Below are 23,964 nucleotides of genomic sequence, written 5' to 3'. Positions count from 1 at the left end.
TTTGGAATTCTTATACATATTTGGTTTTATAAAGAGCAGAAACACTATTTGCAAGGTAGGACAACATCACACAAAGCAGAGTAAGTAAGCAGAGGAGAAACCAGAAGAGGTATTAAAATTTGGATTACTACTTTGGAGAAAGAATCACAGATTTTATGGGAAAAGTCACAGGTGAATTTGAGTTGGTAGGATAATCTCTAAATTAAGCTCGCTTTGTTTTGTTCTGCCTGTGACATTGACAGAGAGTTACGTATAAACGTCCTTTTATCTCCCTGCCAGTTCACCATCAGACCATTTTATCCAGCCAGAAGTTGCATGGTGGTATATTTGTGCTGTGTCAGCGTATCTTGTCATTAATGCAGATAAATTAATTAATTGTCATTAATGCAGATAATGAAGTACCAAAAAGAAAGGGGGGGGCAGAGAGATAGGACGGTGGTTCGAATCCCAGCACCCATATGGTCCCCCAAGCCTGCCAGGAGCAATTTCTGAGCGTAGAGCCAGGAGTAACAACCTGAGTGCCTCCAGGTGTGACTCAAAAACAAAAACAAGAAGAATGAAGTGGACATTACATTAATGTGCTGTGTTAACTATATTCAAGTTTCCTTTTAGTCTGTTGGGGCAGTTGCTCAGGGACTGTGCCCAGCTCTGAACGAGGGATCAGACCAGGCCTCCTGAATGCATAGCTCAGGCTCAACCTGTTGAGCTCTCTCTGGCCTTGCAATTCTTTGTCAAAGACAGAGATGATGCTTAGAAAGCCCAAGGGACCCTCCATCAATTCTTGGCCACTTGGGCCAGCAATTCAGTGCAACAGTCCATAATACTAGGGATTACCTGAGTTACTTACTCCCAGCAGTACTCAATGACAACCATGCATAGGGGACCATGTGGTGTCAGGAAAAGAACCTGTTTGGCCACGTGCAGGCATTTTCTCACTCTCTAGCCCCTGTAGTTTTAATACTTGTCTTGGTGCCCTGGAAAAGTAATAAGAGACCATGGCAGTCTTTGTTTCCTATTCTGCTGGCTGGTGCTGACCTGCCCTGGCCCCATTGAAGTGGCAGTGGTGAGGGAGGATGTGAAAATACCCGCATGACAGGTTGGGAGGAAGGGCATGCAGAGGCCAGTTAAGGCCAGGCTTCGTGCTGCTGCTGCTGCTGCGAGGCTGCAGTTTCTTACATTTTTGCTGCTGCTCATCTCTGTCTCGGGTCTCCTTTCCATTGTGGTTTGTGCACGGTAACTAACTGGCCTTAAGACCCCCAGTGAGCTGGGGACCTTCATGGAGGAATAGCCCTCACACTACATCATCCCCCCCCCACCCCCCACCCCCCCACCCCCGCTTTTCTTTGAAACGGCCTATATTGAGAGTTGGGACATTGGCTGTGTGACTTTATCAAGATAGCATTTCTGGCGATCAGGTGACTGATAATCTCCCAACTGTGGCTTAGGTTGGTTTTGAAATCACATTCTTGACTAAAACGGTGAAGTGCCTGGGAACTGGCTGGAGAAATAGGTCCCATCAATTTTTAAACCGAGAATGTGCGTGCGATAAATGGGAAACGGTGACCAAGTTGTCATCTGGGTTCTTTTTTGTTCGTTTGTTTTGGTTTGTTTGTTTCGTTTTTGTTTTTAGGCCATACCTGGTGACACTCGGGTTACTCCTGGTTATGTGCTCAAATCGCTCCTAGCTTGGGAGCCTATATGGAACTTTGGGGATCGAACCCAGGTCTGTCCTGGGTCAGCCATTGTGCAAGGCAAATGCCCTACCACTGCGCTATCTCTTCGGCCCCTGGGTTCTTAATTTGGCTTTTTGAGGGGGTTGGAGGGCGGAGGTCCACACCCTGCTGTGATCAGGTTTTACTCCTGGTCTGTGCTCAGTGATCACCTCTGGCAGGGCTTGGAGGAACATAGAGAGTTCTGTAGGGTCAAACACAAGTCAGCTGCATGCAAAACCCAATAAAGAGTACTCTCCTTATCACCTTGACCTTATTTTAATAGATTCAGCCCCACATAATTTTTGTAGCAAAGTCAGAGAATTTGCTTTTGTTTTTTACCCCACATGAAAGGGATGTGCTTGGATTTCCGCATGCTTACCAGGAGCCTGCCTGAGCGCTGTCTGTAGTCAGGACATCAGCTTACTCTCAACCTGCTTTCATCACTGTAAAAACCATCTTCCTCCAGTAATGGAAAACATCTCTCATGCCTGTCACAAATAGGCCAGGCCTCATGTTCAAACCCTTGAGGCATCCTAGTTCTTGTGGCAGGGGGATTCTGTAAGCCTGCAGAGGCTATGATATGGCTACAGCCCAGCACTGCCCCTGAGCCTGCACCACTTACTCATCCTGCGGCCATTGACCTCTTGGGGCACCCGCCATCAAGCCCAGGCTGGATGCACAATCCCTCAGCTATCCCTGATAACTGTGAAGCAAGTAGTCCTGGTTATCACCCCACCTCCAGGGCTGTTCCCCATTCCTTCTCTGTCCATGGAAAGAAATTAGAAGAGATTGGGATCACACCTGAACATAGACCTACTTGGGCTTAACTCGAAGGTCCCTTATTTGTGCCCCTAATGACCTCTGAGGACAATGGCACTCCAGCAATGTACTGTGCTGCAGGAAGGTCTCAAGCTATTGCAGCTTTCTAAACTGTTCAGGCTCGCCCCTGCCTCTCTGATGAGTGGCCAAGACTGAACGCAACCAGGCCTTTTCAAAAAAGTGCCTCTGTCATTCACAGGTGGGGAGACTGAGGCAAGAGATGGAGATATAGTTGACATGCCTCTCTCATTATTGGCTGCTTTTCCGTGGTTGAGCCTGAGTCCCTCCTGACTGCAGCATTGTAGTGATAAAATGGGGTGGGCTGGAGGATCACAGAGGAAGCTGTAAATGGATGTAATCTCAGTTCAACACAAAACAGGGCTGCTTCTGCTGCAGCACAGTACCCCAGGGTCTGCCAGTTTGTTTGCCCAGGACTTGTACAGTATGGGAATAGTTTGTGCGGGGTTATGCTGCCCTCTTGTGACTAGGTGGAGTCATTGCTTTGGCTTGCCACCTTTTCTAGAGTTCAGTGTTGCCTTAACAAGAATTTCACTGAGGACCCGGAGAGATAGCACAGCGGTGTTTGCCTCGCAAGCAGCCGATCCAGGACCAAAGGTGGTTGGTTCGAATCCCGGTGTCCCATATGGTCCCCTGTGCCTGCCAGGAGCTATTTCTGAGCAGACAGCCAGGAGTAACCCCTGAGCGCCACCGGGTGTGGCCCAAAAACCAAAAAAAAAAAAAAATAATAATTTCACTGAGTTTAATTTTCAAGTACTCTGGCTCATAAGGACTTTTTTTTGTGGGGGGGGGGTCACACCTGGCAGCGCTCAGAGGTTACTCCTGGCTCTCCACTCAGAAATCGCTCCTGGCAGGCTCGGGGGACCATATGGGATGCCGGGATTCGAACCACCGTCCTTCTGCATGCAAGACAAACACCCTACCTCCATGGTATCTCTCCGGCCCCTCATAAAGACTCTTTTGACCAGAACCATATTATTAGGAGGTCTGGTGTTTGGTCCCCTCTCAATACATACACCAGTTTTGCCTCACTAAGAAGATCCAGTCTTCTAAGAGCAAGGGTTATTTTTCTGGTCTTGCTTTCCATTCGTTGCTGCTCTGTTGTCCACTGAGCTAGATGTACACTTTGAATGTTCGCTGAAATAGAAAGGAATTTTTCACACACCCCCGTCCTCCAAAAGAATCCATCACTCTTTATTTGTTTCTAGAACATTTTAATCTCATCTCCCCGATCAATCGTTCCCCCAAATGGTTGAATCATCAGAATTCTTTAGAAAACTCTTAGAACTCAGTTTCCTGGGCCTTCCTCCAGCCCTGCTGAATCAGTCTCTGTGGTCTGAGCCAGGAAATCTGCTTTACAAACTTCCCAAGTGGGTTTTGATGTGCAGCCAGGTTTGGCAGCCAACTGCTCTAAATCCCCATTTTCATTTATTTCTCATCGCTTTCCCTGGCAGCATTGTTAAAGGTCTTCAGCTCATGTCAGTTGTTAAAACTGACCATTTTGCAATTCTTCCGAAAATGTTCAGGGTGCTCTTCTAACTGCAGTTCTATGTAACATGGGAAGGAAGAAGGACCACAAAAAAAAGGACCAAAGGCATTTGCTTTTGTTGCCAACGGGTCTGTGTTCATAGCAGAAAAGACTAAAACCAATGCTTCTGTGCTGACTGGGCAGGTTGTTGATTTTTACTGTGCTTTTAGAGAGGGAGAAATAGAGAGAGGAGAGAGGTTAATTGAGCACTGAGTTATTTCCACCAATTCTAAGTCTGGTTTCAGGATAACCATACCAGATAGGTGACATTACCCATGCTTCTCTCTCCCAGTGGGGGAATTGAGGCTTTGGACGTGGACGTTAACAGACCCAAGTCACATCAGTTGGGTAATCAGTAGACTAGTTGAATACTGGACTGGTTTCCATGGACAGCTTTGGAAAGGTACTAGGACCCGACTGCCAACTTGTGCTTTTCTTACTCTGCCAGGCCAAGCGAGCAGTGCAGCGGGGAGCCACAGCAGTCATCTTTGATGTGTCTGAAAACCCCGAAGCCATTGACCAGGTAAGATCCAAGGGCCCTGCCAAGGCCACATCTCTCTGGGGTGGGGGTAGGGGGTGGCTTTCTTGAGTTAGCCAGGCTTAGTGTCTACAAAGACTCCCATCTGCTGCCCTTCTCTGTCCGTGTTTGGACGTCATGATCCAAGGCAAGTGGCCAGGAAACTGGGCACTTTCAAAGACCCTTCTGGGCCCTCCAGCTGTCCAATCCACCCTAAAACACATACCAGCCCTATTATTGCCCCTACAGAGCTCCACAGCTTTTGTGCTCAAAGAGTCTGAGTATTTTCAAGTAGGCCTCTGGCGGGGTTTTTCCTTCCAGTTTCTCTCCTGCCTTTTAAAGTAAGCAACTCACCTAAGCAACACAATCTCTTCTCAGCTAAACCAGGGTTCAGAAGACCCCCTTAAGAGGCCAGTGGTGTATGTGAAGGGCACAGAAGCCGTGAAGCTGATGAACATCGTCAACAAACAGAAAGTGGCTCGAGCACGGATCCAGTACCGCACCCCTCGAGTGAGCCCCTGTCCTGTCACCTGCCCCTTTGTACCTTTACTGTTACCTCTGCCTTTTTCTGCCTTTCGGTGCTTTCCATTCTTCCTTGCTTGTTTCTGTCTCCTTCTATGTGTTTTGGTGGGTGTGGAGGGCAGTGCTAGGGATCAGAGCCAGGTCTCATACATGCAAGGCATGCTTTTTACCCCCAAGCTGTGTCCCTGGCCTCATTCTTTGTCTAGGTCAGTTCAGATTCAGATCAAATATGAGACTGGAGGGCTGAAGAGATAGCACAGCGGTAAGGCATTTGCCTTAGATGCAGAAGAATGGTGGTTTAAATTCTGGCATCCCATATTGTCCCCCAAGCCTGCCAGGATCGATTTCTGAGCATAGAGCCAGGAGTAACCCCTGAGTGCTGCCGGGTATGACCTGAAACCATCAATATATATATAATACATATATTATATCTCATATATATATATATATATATATATATATATATATATATATATATATATATATATATATATATATATATATATATATATATATATGAGACTGGGAGCCTGGGAGGAATTTCAACCCTGTTCCTTTGGAGAAGGATTTCAAACGTTCTACTAGAAATAGATGGTTGATGCCAAGATGGCTCTGCTCTCTTCACCACCTCACAGTTTTCATTCTGTCCTTCCCTCCCATCCCAGCTCCTTCCAGAAGACTAACTTAGGTGAAGAATACTGAGGGAAAGGCTATACAACCTCTCTTCCCAGGCCTCCTTCCTTCCATAAGAGCTAGATCTGTTCCTCCATCTTCCCAGAAGATGGATTGCATGTTATAAAAACTCCCCAACTTACATTGAATCAAGGGAAAGTTTGGTTCCACTAGGATTGAATTTCCCTGGTTTTGAAGTAATTCATGCACCATGTTAGACATCCGCAGGCCAAAGATTATAGGAACCTGCAGCCGAGGTCCGAAGTCAGTTTTGTTTCCTCCTCACTAATACTGAACTGTTCCCGTCTAAGCGGATGCTGTACACATGGAATATCTTGGATTCACGTAGCAAAGCTCTGGCCATTGGCTCAGTGCATGGCCTAGATGAGGTGGCTGTAGGGCTCAGTGTGCTGTGAAGAGAAAGGAAAGAGCGAGGACTCTGATCCTCACAGGACTAAGCTGGCTCCCTAAAGGGAAAAAAGAGCACATTGGTAAATGTGACTCATTGTAGTGGAAGCTGATATTTGGGGAAGCAGCATACAATTTTCTGAGTTGTTGTAAACCATTAATTATATGGTTAGTAATCACTGTTCCCTCAAAACATGACACTCACTTCTTTGTCCCATAAATGTGATATTTGTGTTTATTTAGAAGGGCTGCTCCCCTGGTGGCAGCACTCTGTGTTCTTCCACACGGAGCTCGGCTATACAACTCTGCCTCTCTGGGAGGAGGCTCAACTAAGGCTCTGCAAGCCTCCAGCCTGGCCACCTGCACGTTCTTCCTGGGCCTACCTAGCACCCCTGTTCCCCCATCCTTAACTTTATCGGGTAACGGCCTAAGTGCATCAGCACTCCAGGCTGAAGAGAGCCGTGACTCATTGTGTCTATGTTCTGTTCCAGCAACCCACAGAATACTTCGACATGGGGATTTTCCTGGCTTTCTTCGTGGTGGTCTCCTTGGTCTGCCTCATCCTTCTTGTCAAAATTAAGCTGAAGCAGCGACGCAGTCAGGTAATACCTTAGAGCAGCCATGAGCAGTAAGGCCCGTAGCTTCTTACTCCCTAGGGCCTAGAAGCAGCAAAGCTGGAGAAAAACAAGAACAACATTTGGGGGTACTGCGCTTACTCCTTTTATGAAAAGCCAGATCTATATATGCCAAGCCTTGGTTGTGTCTCCAGCCAGGAGTTTTTCCAAAAAGATGTTTTAATGTGAATATAAAGCTTTAGAGTCCTTCAGTCTCAAATAGACTCTGATCTGGCAGCATCTGAGAGCTTGGTGGAAATGCAGATCTCAGGCAGAGAAAATCATACAAACTGCCAGGAATGATCCCTAAACACAGAATTGGGACTAGGCCCTGAACTGGGTGTAGCCTAAACACTTCCCCTCCCCAATAAAATGCATATCTTGGCCCTATCTATAATGCAGAATCCAAATTGGCATCTCCGAATAGGTTAACAGGAGTCAGAACTCTTGGAATCCAACTGTCACCTCACTTGGTGGTGTTTCCACAAGGAAGATTTGGGGTGGATCGGGGTGAGAGCATAAGCAAGAAGCTAGACTGCCAAGTGTAGAGCAGTAAGAGGTCCTGGGGAAGAAGTGATGGTACTTGGCCAGGCCATCTGTAAGGCACACTCAAGACTTGAGTGACCATCACTCAGTGCTGCTACACACAACTCATCATATTTGCCCTGGGAGCTTGCCCCAGTGGAAAGAGGAGAAAGCCTTGGCAGAGGACAGGTTAATGACTCAGGGGCTCAGAGGAGCAGTAGAGCTCAGCCACTGAGGTGGATCTCAGCTCTGCTGCCACTAAGGAAAAGTCTGGAATGATATTGGGGACTCTCAAGGAAAATCTGTGCAGCAGCAGATTTCTCAAAAGTCTGTCCTGACCTGGCCTCAAGTTTGCCTGTCCTTAATGCCATGGCCTTGCTGGTGACTAGCACTGGTGATTCACCCCAGTCTCTAACACGGGTCCTTTTCTGCCGCAGAATTCCATGAACAGACTGGCTGTGCAGGCTCTGGAGAAGATGGAGACCAGAAAGTTCAACTCCAAGAGCAAGGGGCGCCGAGAGGGGAGCTCTGGGGCCCTGGACACACTGAGCAGCAGTTCCACATCCGACTGTGCCATCTGCCTGGAGAAGTACATCGACGGAGAGGTAACTGCCACTATATGGGCCACCTTTGCATGGGTAGTGCTGAGGTCAGCAGAGACGCCCAGGATCTAGAAGGACAGCACCCTAGGTCCTCTCCCAGGGTTCTGCTGGAGCTGCAAGGCACCATCCCTCTCCAGATAGCCACAGTCCAGAGGGCGGGAGCCAGCCCCTAGTTGCAATCATGGAAGGCTCTTTTGGTGAAACTGTCCCTCCACCTACAGCAGTGTGGAAAGCGAGGCTGTGGGGAACAGGTGTGTACATGAAGAGTCTTACCTGATCTCGTAGGCTCCTTGGTTCTGATCCTGGTCCATGTGGGTTCTGACTTTTCACCCTGGCCCAATGACCAGGTGATCTCAAAGGTTCCAGGAGATGCAGGGAGACGTGGACACTGTCAAAGTTGGTTGTCGATGCCTGTTACTGTGGAACTGGGCAGAGGATGCAGTAACAAAATAAAACTAGCAAGTTCTGGAGGGTGTGGGCTCAGGAACTCCAGAGACAGCTTTGCCTCCAAAAACTCACTGTGTTCTCTCTACATGGGCAACTTAGTCATAAATCACAAATCACTGCCCCTCTGCTACAGTACCTGGTAGTCAGTTCTGGGCACCTTTCTTTCTAACCAGCTACCCTCCCAGAGAGAGGGAAAGGGGGGGTGGGGGTGTTTCCTGACTCTCACCCAGACCCACAGGCTGCTCATGCCCTCTAACACAAGCTATTGGTCCTCTCTGCATGGTATGGCTGGGAGTGCCCCCCAGTGGCAAGAAAGGGATATTGCTTCTGTGTGTGTCCTTGAGCGCCGAGGCTGTGATTCAGTTGGTGGAGAAGACAGAGGGTTCTTGTGAGGGGAGTTGTGCAGAAGGTGGGAAGGGAGCCTGGGGGCACCACAAGGGGGAGCAACGTCTCGGCAAGAAATCGTCAACCAGCTAGCCAGGAGGGCTGAAAGCAGAATTGCTCTCTCACTTCCACCCTTTCTCAAACCATATGTCCTCTCTCTCCCTTTCCAGGAGCTCCGGGTTATCCCTTGCACCCACCGATTCCACAGGAAGTGTGTGGACCCATGGCTTCTGCAGCACCACACCTGCCCCCACTGTCGCCACAACATCATAGGTAAATGTCACCCACCCGAGTTTTCCCTGAAGAGTCGCTTTCCCCCACTGAGTGCCTGTGGGAGGCAGTGACACTGCAGGTTGATCAGTGAGTAGAACCTGGCAGCACTGCCTTCTGGAGGCCAGTGGGCCTAGGGTTTGGGAGGTCACCAGGTCTCCAGACCCTTGGGGTGAATAGACATAATGGCTTGGCATGAACCAGCTTCCTAACCTTGGCCAAGACATCTGGACTCTCAGACATGGCACCCCCACTCCAAGTCTGGTTAGCAGCTGTGTTAGTTCTAACCCTTGCTCCTTCCCTGCTGTGGGTGGTCAAGGGCTCTTGATGTGGTTCCTATATCACTGAGGTGTAGATAAGCCAGCAGGAAACTCCAAGTAGCTGTTTCTCAAAAGGGAAATTGCCTTTCATCTTGGTCCACTTGTTGCTCACTGCAGACTTCAATGCTTGCCCAACAGAGCAGGGGGCAGGGGAGTGGCCCTTCCAGGCCCTTCTAGCTGGAAACACATCCACACACTGCTTCCTAGCTGCCTGGGGTGACAGCTTAGAGCAGACAAGACCCCAAGGTCCCTGTTCGAACCTGGTGTCTGCCAGGGCTTTACCACCCAGCGTGCTTGTTCTGACTGTTTCTTCTACTTCTTCCCCAGAACAAAAGGGAAACCCAGGCACTGTGTGCGTGGAGACGGGCAACCTGGCACGCGGCCGGCAGCAGAGGGTGATTCTGCCAGTGCACTATCCTGGCCGTGTACACAGGACCAACCCCATCCCCACCTACCCGACGAGGACCAGCATGGACTCTCACGGCAACCCTGTCACGCTGCTGACCATGGAGCGGCCAGGGGAGCAGGGCCTCTACTCACCGCAGACACCTGCCTACATCCGGAGCTACCCGCCCCTGCACCTGGACCACGCCCTGGCCCCGCACCGCTGCGGCCTGGAGCACCAGGCCTACTCACCCGCCCACCCCTTCCGTCGGCCCAAGTTCAGCGGGCGCAGCCTCGCCAAGGCCACGTGCTTCTCCCAGTACGAGACCATGTACCAGCACTACTACTTCCAGGGCCTCAGCTACCCCGAGCAGGAGGCCCCAGCACCATCCAGCATCTCCCCGCGGGGCCCAGCTCGAGGCAGCCTGCTCTTCCCCACTGTGGTGCATGTAGGCCCACCCTCCCACCTGGACAGCGGCAGCGCGTCCAGCTTCAGCTGCTACCACGGCCACCGCTCCGTGTGCAGCGGCTACCTGGCCGACTGCCCGGGCAGCGACAGCAGCAGCAGCAGCAGCTCAGGCCAGTGCCACTGCTCCTCCAGCGACTCCGTGGTAGACTGCACCGAGGTCAGCAACCAGGGCGTGTACGGCAGCTGCTCCACCTTCCGCAGCTCCCTCAGCAGCGACTACGACCCCTTCATCTACCGCAGTCGCAGCCCTTGTCGCGCAGGTGATGCGGCGCGGGGGCCCGTGGTGCATCTCGAGGGCTCCCCGGTCCCAGAGGAGCTCCCGGCTGCCCAGGGTCAGGGTGCCGGGCAGGGTGAGCCCTGGTCTACCCCGACCTCTGCAGCCGGAGACCAGCTGTCCACCTGCAGCCTGGAGATGAACTATAGCAGCAACTCTTCCCTGGAGCCCCCGGGGCCCAACAGCTCTACCTCAGAAGTGGGGCTCGAGGCCTCCTCGGGGGCTGCCCCCGAGCTCAGGAGAACCTGGAAGGGGGGCCGGGAGGGGCTGTCTTGTGCCTGCTGCTGTGAGCCCCAGCCATCTGTTCTGGAGTCCAGTGGAGGATTGGCAGGCAGCCCCTTGTTCCTGGGCACCCCCCTCTGTGAGGGCTGTGGCCCTGTTGGTGGGGAGACCCCGGCAGGCACCCCCCCAGCACTATATGGCCTGCACCCAGACCATTTGCCCAGGACCGATGGGGTAAAGTATGAGGGCCTGCCCTGCTGCTTCTATGAAGAGACGCAGGTGGCCCATGGTGGGGCGGGGTGCAGTGGTTACCCCGAGGACTGCTCAGTGAGTGTGCAGTACGCGCTCGCCCACGAGCCAGCACCCCGGGACCTGAGCCAGCGCATCCCCATTATTCCCGAGGATGTGGACTGTGACACTGGCCTGCCCTCAGACTGCCAAGGGACCCACAACCTCGGCCCCTGGGGGGGCACATCGGACCCCGGAGCCCCGTGGCCCCCTAATTGCACAGGTGCTGTCCAGGAGGAAGAACGAGCACTGTGCTACCAGGCCAGGACACTGCTGCTGCCCAACTGCCTGCCCCAGGAGGCTGGGGCAGCCAGGCCCGGCTTCCCTGGGCCACCCCAGGAGACTCAGGAGTCTGGTGCCATGGCTGTGGAGGTGACAGGTGAGAGCAGCTGACAGGACAGAGGGGGCGCCCAGCACTGTCCTCCCTCTCCACATTACGTTATTTTTTGGGTTTCTTTTTTATTTTTTTGTCATTGAGGAAACATGGTTACAATTGTGTTAACATTTAATTTTGATGTATAGTTACTGCACCTCACCACCATGAAAGTGCCCAGACCCTCCGCCACTGTCCTAAATAACTCCTGGTCCCCTTTGTCCTTTCCCCATCCCACAGGGCCTCTCACACTAAGTCCACCAGGGACCTCCAAGTGTAGTCCCCAGCCCTTCCTCTGCATTCCAGACACCCCCCCCCCCCCCCGAACATCTCAGCTTCCAGGACCTTTCCCTTTATTCACACAGATGTCCTGTCCCGTATCCCTGGCAGCCTCTCCTTTCTCTAAAGCGCCCTAATTCCCAATATGTCCCTCATCCCCAGTGTTCAAACCAACCCATAGCCCAGGTAACAGCCTGCTGCCCACCTCCCACCCAGGGCTTCTGTGAGGACCATGGATGCTTTTGTTTGGGGGCCTACACCTAGTGATGCTCAGTAATGATGGCTACACCCTCCATTACTCCTGGTGGTGCTCAGGGTTTATCTCTGGTCAGAAATTTTGTGCTCTGTCAGTCAGACACTCAGGCCCAAGGACCAGGGCAGCGTATTCAGAAAATTGAATTTCTAAAGAAATGAAATTAACAAAACATGAGCCACTAGATTGCAGAATTATTTTATTCAGCAGACGATGTCCAATTGCTCTCATATGTGGGTCTCAGTCATAAGCAACATGCCTGTCAGTCGCACCTTGGAGTGACTGGCAGGACCCACCTCCGTAGTAGATCCACAGTGATCCCAGTATCCCACATGGGCTCCTGAGCACCACCAGGAGTGATCCCTGAGTGCAGAGCCAGTAGTAAGCCTAAGCACCACCAGGTGTACCCTCCCCTACCACCACCAAAAAAAAAAACTTAATCCAGAGTGAATTGATTTGTAGACCTCAACTGCTGTTCCCTAAGGATCTTCTCTCTTGTGGATCTCAACTACTGTCCCCTAAAGACTTTCTCTTTCTCAAGGAGAGGGTGGCAGCCGCTTGGCAGTTTGGTTACTAGTCTGGCCTTCTGCTCTGCTTGGGCACAGAGTAGTTTCTGAAACAAAAATTGGACCCTGGGGCCGGGCGGTGGCGCTCGAGGTAAGGTGCCTGCCTTACCTGCGCTAGCCTAGGAGACGGACCGCGGTTCGATCCCCCGGCGTCCCATATGGTCCCCCAAGCCAGGAGCGACTTCTGAGCGCATAGCCAGGAGTAACCCCTGAGCGTCACCGGGTGTGGCCCAAAAACCAAAAAAAAAAAAAAAAAAAAAAAAAAAATTGGACCCTTCCATGACTTAACATTATCCTTAGAATTTTGGTAGATGGGTGGGTGGGTTGGGCCACAGCTGGCAGCACTCCAGCTACTTCTGTCTCTCTTCTCCTTAACGACCCCCTGGCCACCATGCTTAGAGACCATATGCAGCCCTGGGGCTTCAAACCCTGGCAAGCTCCTTCCCCAGCCCACCTCTCTTCGGCACCCTGGTAATCCTCCTCTCTCTCCCAGGACAGTGACCTCGCCCAGCTGACAGTTGTGGCCCCAGCTTCCGGGCTCAGAAGGAATTCTTCAGTGGAAACAGGAACTGTATGGAGACTACAAACTCAAACTTCCTACAGGAAAAAAAAAATCTGATTTTTTTAGCTTTGACAAACACAAAAGTGGTAATAAAGAGAGCCCTCCTTCTCAACCCAAAATGTGAGCCCTTTGTGGCAATCCCCCCTCCCCATCCCATTAACAAACCAACAAAATTTTGAGTCTTTTGATAACATGTTATTCTTCTGTTTTGTAAAGTGTGTGTGCTTGGGATTCTGAGGTGTGGGATTGAGTTCTCTGCTTTGTTTTTTTTTTTAAGATGTTATATGTAAATGTAAAGTTATTTAAATATATATATTTTAAAGAACCCTAACCGCCAACTTTTGCTGAAAAAGAAAAAAAAATCACTGCTGCATTAATTGAACCACATCATGTGGAGTTACTGTTGTTTCCCTGGAGGGAGCTCAGGCCTTTGAAAAGCTCAGGGCTACACCTGCCTTAGAAAATGAACCAGAAACTTGAAGTAAAGCTAGTTGATATGGGTACAGACTCTGAGGAACAATGCAAAGCTTCCTCTTTCTTTCACCTGGCAAATCCCGATTGGAATGGAAATTTCAGGTCTTGGAAGCCATTCATGCTTCTGCAGCCCTCTAGGGGCGCCCCTGTTTGAGTAGAGGAGGAATTAGGGCACAGATCTGAAGAGACTGGAAGAGGCCAGTGGGACACTAGCCCCAAGGTAACCTAATTCTGTCCTCAATCTATCCTCGGGTCTTTGTCTTAGTGAAGGGGCAGAGTTCACAGTCTAGATCTTAGTCTTCCTGTAACTGCCGAAAGGGCCAGACTGGGAGTACAGACCAGACACCCAGGAGGAATGTCATTTTGCGACCTGGGTGTCTGAGGTGGTCAAAGGAGAACCCTGTCTTGCCTCCAGAGCAGGGACTTAGGGCCACATGCGTGGGCTTCCCCTGCTGCATCCTTGAACCACCTTCTGTGGCACCTGGTGAGGACCCTCAAGGTCTTCTTCACAGCCCCTTTGAGTGCTACATTTTCCATCCATTTTCCTACGGAAACCACTTCCGGTTATTCCCTCTGCCTCATGACTGAAATGACTCATCTTGCCTGCAAATGTCTACTATTCGTTCTACCTAATGCACTATTATCTATTCTCCATGAGACAGAGAGAGAGAGAGACTATCAGATAGTTTAGACCCAAAGGGTAGGTTTTTGTATATTTTTCCCAGCTTTTTTTCTTAAAGAGAGTTTAAAAACAAACTTTTTTTTAGAAGTTTCCATTTTTAAAAGGGAGAATATTTAAAGCTATTTCAGATCAGGGATTGTCATCAGTTTTGTATTTCTTAATCTTTCTTTAAAAAATATATCCCCCCCCCCCACTAGAGAAACTAATTACATTAGCCCTTGTATTCACTAACTTTTTTGGTCCCGTTTATTTATTTATTAGCAGATCTGTGTTGCCACCTGAAATGCTCATTTGCAGAATTAGAACTCTGAGACCTGTTTCCCAGGAAGCAGGGAAACAGACCTGGGGACTGGAGGGCTACTTTTCAAGGGGAGTCAGTCCAGGGTGGTGCCAGCTTTTGAAAGAATCTCATTGTATTGGGGCCGGCGAGGTGGCGCTAGAGGTAAGGTGTCTGCCTTGTAAGCTCTAGCCAAGGAAGGACCGCGGTTCGATCCCCCGGCATCCCATATGGTCCCCCAAGCCAGGGGCAATTTCTGAGCTCTTAGCCAGGAGTAACCCCTAAGCATCAAACGGGTGTGGCCTGAAAAACCAAAAAAAAAAAAGAATCTCATTGTATCAGTACCCCTTTCTCTTAAAAACCCTAGCCTGAGCCCAGATACACAGGGATTAAGGCATTTGACTTACACACAGTTGACCCCTGGCACCACAGTCTCTTGGAGCCCTGCTGGCTGTGCCCAGCCCACCCCCGTCCCCCAAAAAAGCCTGTGATGAGGTTATTGACTTATTTCTAGCCAGGACTGGACAGAAATTCCCGTGTCTATGAGCCATTTGCCATTTAGGAACTCACGTTGGTGAAATTTGTCCTCTACCCACTAAGGTACAGTCCCTCGGGAGCTGCCCTCTCCCGCCTGTGCCCGGCACACCTGTTGGCGAGGGTGTGAGAAGTGCCTAGGCTCCTGACATGTGATCCGGTTGCCTTTATTTCCCGGCCCAGGACTAGCAGCTGCTGAGGCCCGCAGCTTGCATTCTGGGCTTGGGGGAGGTACGGGGGGTAGGGTAATTGAACACTGGACTGCAGAGAGCTGCTTCCCAGTGTTGGGGTTGTTTCCTTTTGTTTATGGTATTTTTTTTGGTTTTGAATATCTTTGGGTACATACTTGCTTCCATGTCTGAAACCAGACCACCCGCACCCCCCCCCCCCAAAAAAAAGGTAGCTTGCTTTTGCCCTGGCTGGGAAACCCCTCTCACTAGCCTTGAGCAATATAAAGAGAATGTGGCTTTGGTAGGGCTTTTGAAAATAAACCTGTCCAACTTTTCACTTGAAAGAGTAATCACTACAGATGGCACATTTAATCTGTGCTGCTTACAGTAGGGTGGTAGCAACCGAAAAATGGCATTTGGAAACTTTCAACATGTTGACACCAGCATGTACCATCAACAGACCTTGTTGAATGTGGTCGAATCAACCCAAACTGCAGTGTTGTCAGTGCATTAAATAACGACCGTTGTCTTAAATTGTGTTTACCAGAGAAGTCACCAGAACCTAATAACCAATTATTAACTGCCTTACAGTTTCAATCAAAAGCTAGGACTGGAGAGAGAATATGAGGATTAAGGCAAATATTTGCCTTACATCAAGAGATACTTTCTCTGAATCTAGAAGACCTCAGTAATCCTAAGTACCAGTTATGGTGGCCTCATAGTGATAGTGGGAGCGGGAGGGAGTCTCTTAGTTATTGCGGACACTGGGAACATCATTTCCATTGAGAGCCATACCATCTGCACCCCCAAATCTGAGTGTCAAGGTTGGCCATGGTCCCAAGGGAGAGCCTTGTCCACAGCCAGGAGTCTAGGGGTTCTGATTGTTGAGGCCCCTCTTTGTAGCCCTAACTCCAAAATGCTATCTTTGGCTCTCGCCAGAACCATTTCTCAGAGCCCCAGCTACCAACCCCCTCCACGTGCTGCTAGTTTCTATTCAAAGTTCACGCAGGACTAATGCTTTTTAAATGAGGTCTGGAAAAGAATTACTAATCAAGAGTATTATTTTTAAAAACAGAACTGCCTTTTTTTATTCTTTATATAAACTATTGTGTCAGTCTAACAAGGCACTATTTTAAAAATGTTTTTTAAAAATTTTTCTCCCATAGCACTTAAAAGATATTTTGTAAAGACTTTGCTGTAAAGATTTTTGTAATGAAATGGTCTAAGGGCTCCTTCTCCGACATTACCATTTTTTTAAAAAAATGTTTTAAAGGCTAGAAAACAACTTATGTATATTCTGTATATGTATAGCAGCACATTTCATTTATGGAAATATGTTCTCAGAATATTTATTTACTAATATATTTATCTTAAGCCATGTCTTATGTTGAGAGTGTGACATTGTTGGAATAATCATTGAAAATGACTAACATGAGGCCCTGTAAATACATGATAATTGCACACAGATTTTACATATTTGCCGACCAAAAATGAATTAAAACAAGTTTCTTCTATGGTTTTTGTAACAAATTGTACAAATGACTGTAAAAAAAATACAATTTTATCAAGTATGTGTTATATGTTGTCATTGCTCCATTTTGTAAAGATCTGTAGAACCCCCCCCCCCCAAGGAGAAGTTGGCATGACAAAAAACTCCCAGAAGCATTCCTGTCATTTCCTCCCACTCACGTAGTTCAGATTACTTGAGCGTCATGGAAGACATCCTGCAGAGCACAGTGGGATCATGTCCTCTTATGTCCTTGTAGAGGTGGTAGTTTTTGTGCTCAGCCCTGTGATGGAGGGAATAAAGGAAATTGGAATTCATAAAGAACATTCCAGTTTACTCCTTCAAACCCGGGACAGCTTCAGAGAGGGAAAATCTACCTTGCAAGTGAGCAACCCGGATTTGATCTCCAGCACTACCTGTGGTCCCTGAGTCCTGCAAGGAGTGATCCCTGAGCAGAGTCACAAATAAACCCAAACACTAAGGTGCTAAGGTGGCCCAAAAACTTAAAAAAAAAAAAGAAAAAGGGGGCCGGGCGGTGGCGCTGGAGGTAAGGTGCCTGCCTTACCTGCGCTAGCCTAGGAGACGGACCGCGGTTCGATCCCCCGGCGTCCCATATGGTCCCCCAAGCCAGGAGCGACTTCTGAGCGCATAGCCAGGAGTAACCCCTGAGCGTCACCGGGTGTGGCCCAAAAACCAAAAAAAAAAAAAAAAAAAAAGAAATGGGCTGGAAAGGCAGACCCACTTTCAATCTCCAGCATCCTATATGGTCCCCCAAGCACCATCAGGAGTGATTCCTGAGTGCAGAGCCAGGAGTAACCCTTAAGCACCACTGGATATGGTCAAAAAATAAAATGGGAACATAGTCTTCATCTGCCAGGCCTTTTTCTGCCTGGAAGACCAGGAAACTAGCCCCAATACAGAAGGGGGGCTTGTAGGAAAAATTCCCTATTCTTGGATCAAGGCGATATGACTCTGCTTTGGGGAGACCTAGGTTTTGTCCCCTGCCCCCACATTGGTCCCCCTAGCACAACAGCAGTGGTCCCCAGACTAAATCCGAACCCAAATCTCATCTAGCTGGAAAACCTGTGAGCTGTCCTGTTGCCCTGGGGGAAGAGATTTTCACTTGTAAATAACTGCAGATGACAAGGTGTAAAGTGGTGTTTATTTTTTAGGCCTCTAGCAGATAATATCCTAATCCCATTAATCCATTTGAGCCACTTCTCCACTGGCTCCTCATGGACCTTGCCTGGCAGGGGATGTCTCTGGTCATTTTCAAGGGGAGCACTGACCATGCAGTGCCCCCACCCCAGAGTTTTTGTTGAATGGTCTTGCCCAGCTCCAAACTACTTGTTGGAGAGGGTCCCTGAAGGATTCTATACATAGGCGCCACCATGGCAAGGTAAAGAGCCTGGTAACCCTTGGCGGAAAAGCAATGGATGGTGAGCATGTCCTCTGGCAGTAACTGTGAGTCTCTGCGGAAGCAACACTCCGCCCTGCCCGGCTGTGGTCCCAATGTCCTGGGGTGGCGCTTGGGTGACAGCCGGCCGCCTATTACTTTTTTCCCCTTTGAACTTTCTTCCCTCTAGCCAGGAAGAAAGCAGAGAAGTCAAAGCTAAAACTTGAGAAGGGAGCCCAGAATGATTATCTGGGATTTGTGTCCAGTGCTTAGTTACAGCAACAACCAACATTTGTCTAACATTCTCACTCACTGCATTCCTTCACATGGATCACTGCCTGCACACCCTCTGACCCCATAAGGTCAGCAAGAGACGGCTTTAAAGGCAAGAAAAGTGACCACATGGCTCGATTAATCACAGAGGTCTGAGGCTGAGAGATAGGATAGCAGTAGGGTGCTTGCTTATGGCCAGCCTGAGTTCAGTTCCTGGCCGCCCATATGGTTCCCCAAGTCCTGCTAGGAATGACCCGTGTTTAGCGCCAGGAGTCAGCCCTGAGCACCATGGGGTGAGACTAAGCCAACAAGGATACTAATAATCAGATAATTTATTAAAAGGATGTTGGGTTTTGGGGTTATACCCAGTGTTGCTCAGCGGTTACTTAGAAAATACTTCTGGCTGGATCGGGGGACCATGTGGGATGCTAGGAATTGAACCCTGGTCAGCTGCTTGCAATGCAAACCCCGTATGCACTGTGCTATCTCTCCAGCCCCTATGAGGATTCTAAGCATTTTTCTGTGCCTGGCTCTCTGTTCACGAACCCTTTACATGCAGTACCTTCTTCAACCCTCATGAATCCCTTTTATGAAGACTGCTGGTCTCCATCTTAGGGAAGACAAAAACCAAGGTACAGTGGACCTCAATTGATCCTTAACTGCCTAGTTCCAGGGCACAATCATAACCATGCTGGCCACCTGCATAGGAGGAGGCGTAGGCCAGCTGCGTAGGAGGGCCCTTTCCTCATCAGTTTTCTGGTTGCCAAGTTACCTATGTGGAAGTTTATAGCTACATCTGTGACTCACACCTTGTGTGCACCTGCACCTAACCACCCAGACCAGAGACACACCTACCTTTATTTTCCCTTAAGGTCAAGTTCCTTCTGTGTGGGTTTATAAAAAAAATCCTCTTTGTCCTGAGATACTAGGGAAAGTGGGATGACCCCTGAGCTGCTGTGCCGTATGTACATCCACGTATCCTGCCGTGACCTTCCTGCCCCCCCCCCACAACCATTTTCCTCTTCCCATCCTGTCCTGTTTTCTCCACTTCAACCCCAAAATTATCGACCTCCTCAATGCCTCCTTCCAACCTCCTGCATTTTAGGGCTCCCAGCAGTTACTCCTGGACCGCTTGTTCCTAGAACTGACGCAGGTTCTGATCCTGCTCTGGGATCTTGCTTTTGAGGTTGAATTGTCCTAAGACTGGAACTTCATAGCAGGTTTTACTTTTCCAAATGTTTGTGATGCTGGAAGGCATTTCTCCTTTAGTTGTCATCTGAGCACCAGCTTAACCAGAGAGAACAAGCTCACAATTAATGGATTATTGATTATTGACAACTTCCCAGGAAGAGGGGAAACATGGTGAGAGGCCACTGACATTTCTGGTTTGCACACGCTCTGGCTGACAAGATGTTGGTGAGAGCTGGTGTGTCCACATAACAGTCTTAAAGTCTTTTGAGTAAGATAGACTGCCAAAGTTGGTACGTGGGGATGCTGGGGTTGTGTCTCATAGATAAGATGTTAAAAAGGGGCCGGAGAGATAGCACAGCGGTGTTTGCCTTGCAAGCAGCCAATCCAGGACCTAAGGTGGTTGGTTCAAATCCCGGTGTCCCATATGATCCCCTGTGCCTGCTAGGGGCTATTTCTGAGCAGATAGCCAGGAGTAACCCCTGAGCAATGCCGGGTGTGGCCCAAAAACCAAAAAAAAAAAAAAAAAAAAGTTAAAATTAGAAGGGGGATAAAAGGGGCCGGAGAGATAGCATGGAGGTAAGGCGTTTGCCTTTCATGCAGGAGGTCATCGGTTCGAATCCCGGCATCCCATATGGTCCCCTGTGCCTGCCAGGGGCAGTTTCTGAGCCTGGAGCCAAGAATAACCCCTGAGCACTGCCGGGTGTGACCCAAAAACCAAAAAAAAAAAAAAAAAAAAAAGAAGGGGGATAAAAATGAATCAAAAGCAAAACCTCAAACAATTCTCAAGCAAATACTTGAAGGTCTACTTTGAAGGCTAAGGAGTAACATCTCTTTATTGATCATTTCTTCCACTTAAGCCTAAAAAATAGTCTTACCTCTACTCTCACCAAAGTCTTTTTGGACCCTTGGGGCCAAAAACAATAGTACAATGGATAAAGCCTTTTCCATGCTAACCAGGGTTTGAGCCACAACTCCCCATTTGGTTTCCCAAGCATGGCCAGGAGTAATTCCTGAGTGCAGAGCCAGGAGCAAGCCCTGAGCACCACGGGGTGTGGCAAAAAAAATAAATGAAAAATAAAGTCATTTTGTATTTAGTTCTCAAAGCCATGGAGATATTCAGGTTCTTTTTGTTTTGTTGAGCTTTTTTTTTTTTTTTTGTATTTGGGGGGTGAGTTGTTTATCTTTTGTTTGTTTTTTTATTTTGGGGCCACAGCCGGTGACCTTAGGGGTTACTTCTGTCTACAGGTTTTTAGAAGGTTGACAATGCCCCCATCCGTACCTCCTCCCCCTACTCCTCCACCACCTCCACCTCCTCCATTTTCAGTGGTTCTAACACCCTTTCTTTTTTTTATTTTTTATTTAATTTTTGGGCCACACCTGATGACGCTCAGGAGTTACTCCTGGCTATACGCTCAGAAATCGCTCCTGGCTTGGGTGACCATATGGGACGCCGGGGATGGAACCCAGGTCTGTCCTGGGTCAGCCACGTGCAAGGCAAATGCCCTACCGTTGCTCTATTGCTCCGGTCCCAATATTCAGGTTCTTGCTTGGGCCAGAAGTTGGGGGTCAAGGAGCATTTCTAAGGACAATTCATGTCTTCTGGAAAGCAAAGGGAATCTTCAGCAGGTAAGATATAGGAGACAGTATCATAATTTATAATTATGAACAATTTCCTGATAGCCACTCACCTTCACACATCCTCAGAGACCCACTTGCTTTTCTGGGGAAGGAAACATGAGAATAGTCTCTCTTCCACACATAGGAAAAAGTGTGGCACCCGTAATTACTCCCCAATCTGGCAGATGCTCAATGAAGATGGATTGTTGAGGAAGAAAAGTCACTATGCCCAAGTTAGATCAGAAACAGAGGACCTGAGACAAAGTGCTATGAAATGTTGAGTCATATCATTCTGATCACAGGCAAGAGTCTCAGGATGGTATGGAGAAGGGCAAGTTCCTAACAAGAACATTTGTTATGAAGTGTTTTTTGTGTGCCAGAGCCATGCCAAGAGTTTCATAAACATTTTTCTGCTTTATCCTCACAGCCAATAAGCTCTCTATTACTATTCCCATTTTCCATATGAAGAAAGTTTCAGGATATGAATTGACTGGTTCATTGAGAGAGGATATGGATAACTGGATCAAATGAGCTCCAGAACCCAGGGATAGTCTCATCACATGGACAGAACTAGATATGAACCAGATCTAACAAGTGACCATATTGAGCCACTGACAGGCCTTTTAATCTCATACGTGCTAGCTACAAGAACAACTGTTGTGGGGCCGGAGAGATAGGTAGTAGATCGTTTGCCTTGCATGTGGCCGAACTGGGAGGGACCCGGTTCAATTCCCAGCATCCCAGATGGTCCCCCAGCCTGCCAGGGGCTATTTCTTTTTTGTTTGTTTGTTTTGTTTTTGTTTTTTTTTTGGGGGGGGGGAGCCATACCCGGTGACATACAGGGATTACTCCTGTTATGTGCCCTACTATTGTGCCACTGCTCTGGCCCCTAGAGTTTGGTTCTTTTTTTTTTTTTTTTTTTGGTTTTTGGGTCACACCCGGCAGCGCTCAGGGGTTACTCCTGGCTGTCTGCTCAGAAATAGCTCCTGGCAGGCACGGGGGACCATATGGGACACCAGGATTCGAACCAACCACCTTTGGTCCTGGATCAGCTGCTTGCAAGGCAAATCCGCTGTGCTATCTCTCCGGGCCCCCATTTTTTATTTTTTGTTTTGTTTTTGGGTCACACCCAGGGGCACTCAGGGGCTACCCCTGGCTCTGCGCTCAGAAATCACTCCTGGCATGCATGGGAGAATTATATGGGATGCCGGGATTCGAATCACCTCTGTCCTGGATCAGCTGCTTGCAAGGCAAACGCCCTACCTCTGTGCTACCTCCCTGGCCCCTCCCCTCCTAATTTTTATTGCTGCAAGTTTCCCTGGAGTCCCTGCTGTGCAGAAGAAAGGCAGAAGAAAGCCTCAGAGCCTGGTGCTCCCTCTCCAGGATTCATCCACCAGCTGAGACAAACACTTTCCAACGCCTTGCTGGAAGACTGACCCACCTCTCAGGAGGTGAGGCCAGGGCTCGCTGCTGAATGGGTCCCATTGTCCTGTGGGAGCATCTGCCAGCCCAGATGCCTTGGGCCTGAAGGTGGTGCCACCAGGGCATGTGGTGTGGTCTTGCCTGCAAACTTTGATTCACTCCGGGGACAACACTTAAAAACTCAACCAGGCAATGCATGCCATGCCAGGAGCTTCTGCCAGACACACACTCGGTTTTTCCATCATTTTGCTCTCCTCCCCCCCATGGGAAGCTGCCTCCTTTGGCATTTTGTGTATGAAAAATGAAAACCACCAACAGGTCAGGCACCTGATAAGGAGCAAGGCATTGCCCAAGAGCTCCCAGGAAGAGGCATCTTTGTTCTCAGTTCAAGCCCTTGACACTGCTAACAGCTCTAATTACCGCATTGGCCATGGGATGTAAAAGAAAACCACATTCCAGAAACCATGTTGTCTCTCTGCGAGAGACACTCAGGGAGAGGTGCCCAGGGCTGCAGGAGCGTGTTCTTTCACTGCTGGTCCCAACCTTGGCAGCTATTCTAAAGAACTGAACAGTACCTCCTTTATGCACATGGAGAAGGGCACTTGTGCACGTGGAAAGCTGCATCCCACTACCTGTACCCACACATCTGCTCTGCATACTTTACTCTGTTGCAGGCAAAAACAGGGAACAAGAGAGAGAGAGAGAGTAAAAGAGAGAGAGTAAGAGAGAGAGGAGAGAGAGAGAAAGAGAGAGAGAGAGAGATATGAATTAGACCCAAGGCTTTGAGAGGAGAGGAGACTGAGTGGGGAATGAAACCTGCAAAAGTTCTTGAAACTGGAAGCACCACAAAATAAGAAAGAATTTCTTCCAACATAATTTAACTACAAAAATCTGTTGATGTAACACCCACCCACACCCACATCACAAACCTGAAGTGACATCACAAATACTATAGATAATGGTTCGAAACTGCCCGCACATGAGCCAAAAGCTATACAAACTGTAATTTGCCCGTACATGACTGAGGCAGAGAAAGACGAGGGACTAGAAATATTAAAACAAAACAAAGCAGAACAACACACGAGAAAAAGGGGATTGGAAGTATATATTCTCCCTACTGAGCTAGCTAAAATAAAATTTAAGGCAACTGAATTATGGCAAGGTGATTTTATTTTCTTGATTTCATTTTGTAAAAAACCAGGTGCTTTTAAGTATGCAATTCTGAAAATCTCGCCAAATTGTTCTCTTGTTCTTGGCTTGGTTGGTCCTAGGACGTGAAGGCCAGCATCCTTTACATTGTGATTTTTTTGGGGGGTGGGGTGTCACACCCAGTGGCGTTCAGGGGCTACTCTAGGCTCTGTGCTCAGAAATCGCTCCTAGGGCTGGAGCGATA

The 23,964-nt window shown here is 48.9% G+C and overlaps 2 protein-coding genes across 2 annotated transcripts in view; one reads left to right on the top strand and one right to left on the bottom strand.

Moving 5' to 3' along the window:
• The window catches only part of ZNRF3 (zinc and ring finger 3), a 184,150-nt gene extending 170,466 nt beyond the window's left edge, over positions 1-13,684 (top strand). The window contains 7 exon segments of the mRNA XM_049788963.1: positions 4,526-4,600; positions 4,973-5,104; positions 6,688-6,798; positions 7,773-7,940; positions 8,939-9,041; positions 9,686-11,374; positions 12,960-13,684. Of these exon segments, the coding sequence (XP_049644920.1) occupies positions 4,526-4,600; positions 4,973-5,104; positions 6,688-6,798; positions 7,773-7,940; positions 8,939-9,041; positions 9,686-11,374; positions 12,960-12,967 (2,286 nt within the window). The 3' untranslated portion in view covers positions 12,968-13,684.
• A 1,372-nt stretch (positions 13,685-15,056) lies between these two features.
• Positions 15,057-19,852, bottom strand: C15H22orf31 (chromosome 15 C22orf31 homolog; the record flags this gene model as incomplete). Its single annotated transcript, XM_049788087.1, is given in 5 exon segments — positions 15,057-15,107; positions 18,136-18,252; positions 19,569-19,673; positions 19,675-19,722; positions 19,724-19,852. Coding segments are annotated over 5 exon segments (450 nt in total), but the record flags the coding sequence as incomplete, so codon positions are not given.
• Between the last annotated feature and the right edge of the window lie 4,112 nt (positions 19,853-23,964).

This window comes from Suncus etruscus, chromosome 15, assembly GCF_024139225.1.
Source record: "Suncus etruscus isolate mSunEtr1 chromosome 15, mSunEtr1.pri.cur, whole genome shotgun sequence".
NCBI lineage: Eukaryota > Metazoa > Chordata > Mammalia > Eulipotyphla > Soricidae > Suncus > Suncus etruscus.
The sequence above is the reverse complement of the archived record's forward strand: the minus strand, read 5'-3'. Positions and strand labels throughout refer to the sequence as shown.